At 45.8% G+C, this 6,384-nt stretch overlaps 1 protein-coding gene across 1 annotated transcript; it reads right to left on the bottom strand.

Annotated features, from left to right (window-relative positions):
* Positions 1–643: 643 nt before the first annotated feature.
* IFT140 (intraflagellar transport 140) lies at positions 644–6,145 on the bottom strand (the record flags this gene model as incomplete). Its single annotated transcript, XM_010072708.1, has 10 exons — positions 644–838; positions 1,624–1,765; positions 2,114–2,280; positions 2,364–2,576; positions 2,794–3,000; positions 3,978–4,160; positions 4,369–4,497; positions 5,319–5,462; positions 5,554–5,686; positions 6,050–6,145. Coding segments are annotated over 10 exons (1,609 nt in total), but the record flags the coding sequence as incomplete, so codon positions are not given.
* Positions 6,146–6,384: the final 239 nt, after the last annotated feature.

Genomic DNA, 6,384 nt, shown 5'->3' with positions numbered 1-6,384 from the left:
CAGTGAGGAAGAAGCTTCACTGGCTCAAAGTGACCCTGCTTGAGCAGGGAGGATTGGAGCAGAGGACCTCCACAGGTCCCTGCCAACCCCAACCATTCTGCGATTCTGAGGTTTAGTCCAGATTTTGGTAAATGGTGCTCTTGCCTATAGGACCCCATGTTGTATTGAAATACAAGAGCTTTGGGGTGGGGGGAGTCTCCCCTCGTTCTGCAGTAGGGGACTAGTTTGACTTTTACCCACATGGGACAGAGATGATTGTTTTCAGAAGTTCTGACTTCTAGGGAATGACAAATCAGAACCTCAGCTCAGGAGTTTCTACCCCAGCTACTCAGCTCTTTTCTGCATGTGGAAAAAGGCCTGAAGTTACAATATGCAGTTCTTGTTGGGTTTTTTTTCCACCCCAAAAATTTATTAAAATACTAAAACCAGCTTCATTACAGGATATACATGTGAATCTCTGTATGTAGTGTTTGAGATAAATATTAACTTCAATACTGTTGCTTGTACAGTCAAGCAGGAAAAAAATAAATTTTTTTGTAATAACCACAAAACCTTGTCCCAGCAGTGTGTGGACTGATAGGACTCCTCATGAGGACCCGATCAATGTCCTGGTATTAAAGGCAACTTTGCCTTTGCTACATTTTCAGGCGTCCTCCACTTCATCAGCCACTTCTTCTTCCACCTCCTTGTTCTCCACACTGCTGTGGTGAATTTGCTCTGGAACCAGGGTAGGAATGCCTACTCCTCGGAGAACGGCCTCAATGCTCTGCCGTGTCACGTAGCAGCCCAGCTGCATGGGTGGAACTCTTTTCTGCATCTCTTCCAGGTACCGGTGAGCCTAAAGTAATGCACAGAGATCGCTGTTATGAGGGGGGTACTGCGATGGGAGTCCCAGCAAAATGGTGAAAAGCATCTGCCCTCAGCGGGTGGCTGAGCTCTCACCAGGAGAGGCGAAGGGTGCCGACACTTCGCCAAGAGTTACAGCTTTGCTAATGTGGTGACCTTTCATAGGGAGTTGTGTCAATTCTCTCTGTTTCAGTTTAAAAAAGACTGGCTCTCAAAGGCTGGTGGTACGTTCTGATAGCTGGAGCATTGTCAGAACATGTTGAATCTGAGGTGAACCAGCACAGCTGGAGAAACCAGCACAGCTGGAGAAACCAGCACTTGGCATCCCCATGTTTCATAACAGCAGCATGTTCCAGTTTAGGCCAAGCACTGGGGTGTGTGGCACTTCTGCCCTCAACAAGTGATTCACCATTTCCTCAAATGACTGACATTTTGGAATTTTTCTTTTTTGGCCAGGTGGCAAATGAAGTGCAGTGTAATTGCTGGGACGTGCACCCAGACAGCCCCTTCTGTTCTTACCCAGTAACTGTGAGGGTTTAAGGATCCACCACTATTTATGCTCTATGTCCTGTGAGCTTGCTTTTTTTCTTCAGTCCCACGAAATGTAAAACATATTAATTTGGTTATAGTTCCGGAGGTCTGCCACCCCCTGCTGAGCCGTTCAGCTCCTGTACAGGAGTCGCTGTGATGGAATGTCTTCCTACATGAGAACCATGCTGTACCTGCTGCACTGGCGTATGTAAAACACAGGCTCTGTAGAATTAACAATTAACTTACCGTATGGAATTCCTCTGCTTGTACGTAGTGTTCAACCAGAAATCCCAAGACATCGCCGTGATGGATGGCACTGTCAAAATCCTGTTCAGCGAGGAGGAGCTCGCACTGTCTGACTGCTTCTTTGGGATCTTCAGAGTAAACTCTAGGAGAAGAGCAAAAGGAAACAGTCTGGGGGGAGAGCACTCAGCTTGTCATGTGAAGAACAGGGAAGATTTTTTTTTTTTTAGCTTGGGTATGTTTGATAATTGCCTTTCTGGCAGAGCTACGCTTTCCAGTCAATACACTTTCCTGTATTTCAAGTTACCTGTTTGTCTTTAATGTCAACGACACTTTTAAAAATCACATAAGGGTTTCCCTGCTAGAAAAATGTAATAGCGGCTTTTAAAAGCGAGGCTGCAAATTATTTATTAAACTGTAGGTGCTAGCACAACTTTTCTTCTTTTATGATATTTCTGTCGTGAGTTTGCATGCTCTGAATACTGCAGCTCACCTCCGAGCATGGATGAATCGCTTCATCAGGGTCATCTTGCTTTGCAAATGTGCCAGTTTGCTTTCCTGGTCCAGGGGGCTTTTGGTCTTTGCTTTTGAAAGGCACTTGTATGCTTCTGTAAGTGCTCCGTGTGCTTTCTCGTAGTTCTGATACTCATTGATTTCCACCTGCAAGAGGAGAAAGGAGATGAATGTCTTGCTCCAGAGCTAAGAACCCAAACACCTTTACCCATTACAGACGGGGGATGTACCTGAGCACATGCATCATAGAAACCTGCCAGCAGGTCCAGGGCCCTGCCTTTAGTGTAGAAGCTGATAATGTACTTCATGATCTCGGGGTCCTTACACCAATCCAGTGACTGGAGGTAGTTGGCTGCCATGATATAAAGCTCTCTCTGTTTGGAAACTCCCGCAAAGAAGACAATTTTCTCGGTATCTCCAGATTTCAGCAGTGCCCTCATAGCCTAGCAATGCAAAGGGGAAGAGAGGGAAAAAAATATCCTTGTCAATGCACAAACACAACCTACAGCAAGATGGCTGGAAGCCTCGTCTGGATAGTCTACTGGATGAAGACTGCTCCAAGATTTACTTCTCAAAACACACTTGTTTTGAGAAATCTTGGGATGGTAATAGGCTCAGCCTCTTCAGCTTTTTTTTTTTTTAATGTGTATCCAGGCTGACCTTTAACTTGTTTCCTGCTTGCGTGTATTTCTTTGTTGCCATGTGGTAATTGCCTTGTCTCATGCAGCAATCAGCAATTTGCTCCAGCAGCTCCTTACGGGACTCCTCAGAGAGGTCCTTGGAGTCCTTAGAGACCGTCATCTTCTCAGCCATCTCCTCCGTGATCGTCAGGTTGTGCTTCAGGCAAAGCTGCAGAGCTTCGTGGTACTGGGGAAGTGAGGAAGAAATGAGATGTTGCAAACATGACAGTGATACTTCACATTGCTTGTGGTGTAACCTACGGAAGTTAGCTCCCTGATGGCACCAACGCCAGCAGCTGGGGATGCTCTGTCTAGAACAGTTGTGGAGTTCAGCATCCCGACAGCAACTCCTGGTTTTATTCGCTAAAAACACATTTGTTCCTCCATGAAGACCACTGTTTCTCACCTGTTTTCTCGGAGGTCACTAGTGGGGCACTAAAGATTCATCCATTTTGTCTCTTTGAACATGACATTCTGAGACATACGAGTCAGATTTATTAGGCATGGTTGATTATATGAAGGTTTTCAGCATATACAAAGAAAATAAATACAGGCATTTGAAAGATTTTGTTAAATATTTTGCTACCTCCCATATAGGAACAAAGTATGAGTAGGATATACAATAGCTTTTGTCCCAGAAAAGGGCTATTGTGCCTTTGCAAAACATGGAAGAAAGTAAGCTGTAGGAGCTCATTAAAGAGGAAGGGGCACAGGCTGCTTTGGTACTCAGCGTTTGGCTGAGGCTGAGTTGCCAGCACAATAACAAGGGCGAGGCAGAAGCGTGTAAAAGTTTAGGTGAGAAATTATGCGCCTTAACTACACTGGTGGTGTGACAAGAGGGACACCACTGACTTTTTTGAGTGGTGATGTTACCCTGTCTCCAAATATGTTAGCTTAGAGAGTAGGAAGTTTTTTTTTCTTTTCCCATGAGTGCAAACTCTGCAAGTTTGAGGCCAAAATAGGACAAAAAGTCAGGAATCTGTTTCTAGAGTTGAGCCAGTGGGCTACCACCTGAGGAGTCACTGGCATGAGTAGAAACTTTAAACCTTCCAAATGTCTCCACATGTCTGCTTGCCAGCAACGATAAATGTATGTGTGTGTGTGTACACTCTTGTTGTGCTCCTCTCTGCCGGTGCGTGGAGGGACAGGGAGGCTGGAGCTCACCTTTTTGGCTGTTAGCAGCAGCTCCACTGCCTTCTCATACTGAGCGTGTTCAATAAAAAAATCCGAACAGCGTGCTAGCAGAGCAGGGTCTGATTTCTCATCCAGGTCTTCAGCAATTAGCTGTAGGGCCCCAAACTGCTGCGTGGCAAAGGCAAGCTCCAGTGCTTTGGAGAAGTGTCCTGCCTGCAGAATTAAGAATGAGTCTTTAAAGACTAGAAATAAGCACTGCAGAATCAGTTCACAGGATACCCTAGAGTGGATAGTAGTCACCGTGAAGAAATGACTAATAAACAGTACATATAGTAAAAACTACAATCAAGTTAATGATCCTCTGCTGTAGGAACCACTTCAGTTTAGTTTGGTTTTTTTTTAATGAAAAAAAGATGTTTACCTTGTGGTATAACATGACAGCTCTGTCCATCTGCTCCCCCTTCTCCTCATAATAGCAGGCTGCCTCCATCATGTCTTCTGGAGAGCTCAGAAGAGCCAGGTTCATCAGCTGATCATCTAAATTGTTCTCCTATTCAAAAACAGAGATTTGGCTCTAGGTATGCAGCAAACAGATTTAATAAGTCTCTCTTCTTGCAAGCCTCCAGCTTTAGCCTGTCACACAGTAGCCCATCAACCCCTTCTATGTAAAACCTACACCAACCCAGGTAAGGTTGAGCTGCACTGATGATACGTTGTTTCAGGTAGTTTTCTGTTGAGATACAGAAGATAATAATGTCCCATACAACCGAGCCTTTACTGATGTATCTTTTGCAGAAGATGCAGGCAGAAACCAGGAGCATCTTCATAGTGGGCTATAAATGAGCAAGCTGTGTCGCAGGAGAGAGAGTGGGCACAAACAGCTTGGAATCAGAGGATCACAGAATTGCTTAGGTTGGCAAAGATCACCAACCGTAAACCCACCACGTAACCATGTCCCTAAGCACCACATCTACACATCTTTTAAACCCATCCAGGGATGGAGACTCCACCACTGCCCTGGGCAGCCTGTTCCAATGCTTGACAACCCTTTCGATGAAGAAATGTTTCCTGATATCCAATCTAAACCTCCCCTGGTGCAACTTGAGGCCATTTCCTCTTGTCCCATCACTTGTTACTTTAGAGCAGAGCCCAGCACCCCCCTCACTGCACCCTCCTTTCAGGCAGCTGTAGAGAGTGATGAGGTCTCCTCTCAGCCTCCTCTTCTGCAGACTGAACCCCCCCAGCTCCCTCAGCCACTCCTCGTCAGACCTGTGCTCCAGACCTGTTTAACTTGTACCACCTTCGTTCTGTGTGCTGCCTAAGGACAGAATCCTACTTTGCTTTTGGACACAGAAGCGGCTCTTCCCGTACCTTGCAGAGGCGGATGGCGTTGTTGAACGCCTGGGCCCTGGTGTAGAAGTGCACGGCCTGCTTGATTTCATCCCGGCTCTCATACTGGCGGGCCAAGTGGTATGAGGCTGCCCCATTCCCCGTTTCGTTTGCTATTTCAGCAGCCTGGAAAGGAAATCGTATATGGTTACCTTGTGCCCACACTGATCCTAAGAATGAGAATTCTCTGGAAGCAGATGGGAGCGGGCTGCGTTACCTTCTGAATGTTGCCCTGAAAACAGTGGATCCGGACTAGGGAAAAATAATCCTGAGCCAGCGCGTAGTATTTTAGTGCAGATTCCATATCTGATTGGCTCTCCAGATACTGTGCCCACCATTTCCACAGGCTCCTAGAAAAGCAACAAAATTAATTGCAGTAACAAGAATTGCCAGAAACTGCATTTTTCATTCCCAGAGATCCTGATCTCAAGACTAGATAGTTTTTTTTTTCAGAATGCAGACAGGCTTTACCCCAGCTCAAGGGTGACATTCAAAGCTCTGCACTACAAGGGAGTTCAGCCTAATATCTGATGTGGCAGCTCTTGAGTGAGATGTAGCATAATCCTGAAAAGCTGCAGGAGTATCATAATGGATAAGGCAGGGGCTGAACTTGCAGCTGAGAGCATTCATCCTCCTCCTTCCCTGCTCTCTTCACAAGTTGTATTTCAGCCCTGAAAGCCCCATTTGGGAGAACGAACAATCACAGCACTGACTTGTCTTTCATCTTGTTGACGTAGTTCTCCAGGGCTTCTAAGTCTTCAGAGAGCATTCGGGGTACCTCAAACCTGTGCGTGTCTGACTTCTCATAGCTGCAGAGAAAAAAAATGTATTCGATGTGAAATGAGTACTTTCGTATTAGCTCACTTCCTGCTTAAAAAAACCCATTTGATGTTGTTTGACAGCTAACAGGTAACGCTGCCTCATTTGTATTACCAAGTTCACTGTCAGACCAGCTGCAGTCTGCCAGCACCATCAAAAACAAGAAGCTCAGTGGTCCTGCAAGGCACCTGGGATTAGGGAGGCAATGTGATCCCAGAACCGTAAATAC

This window comes from Pterocles gutturalis, unplaced genomic scaffold (assembly GCF_000699245.1).
Source record: "Pterocles gutturalis isolate BGI_N339 unplaced genomic scaffold, ASM69924v1 scaffold26817, whole genome shotgun sequence".
Lineage (NCBI taxonomy): Eukaryota > Metazoa > Chordata > Aves > Pterocliformes > Pteroclidae > Pterocles > Pterocles gutturalis.
Note: the sequence above shows the minus strand (reverse complement) of the source record. Positions and strands in the feature narration are given on the sequence as shown.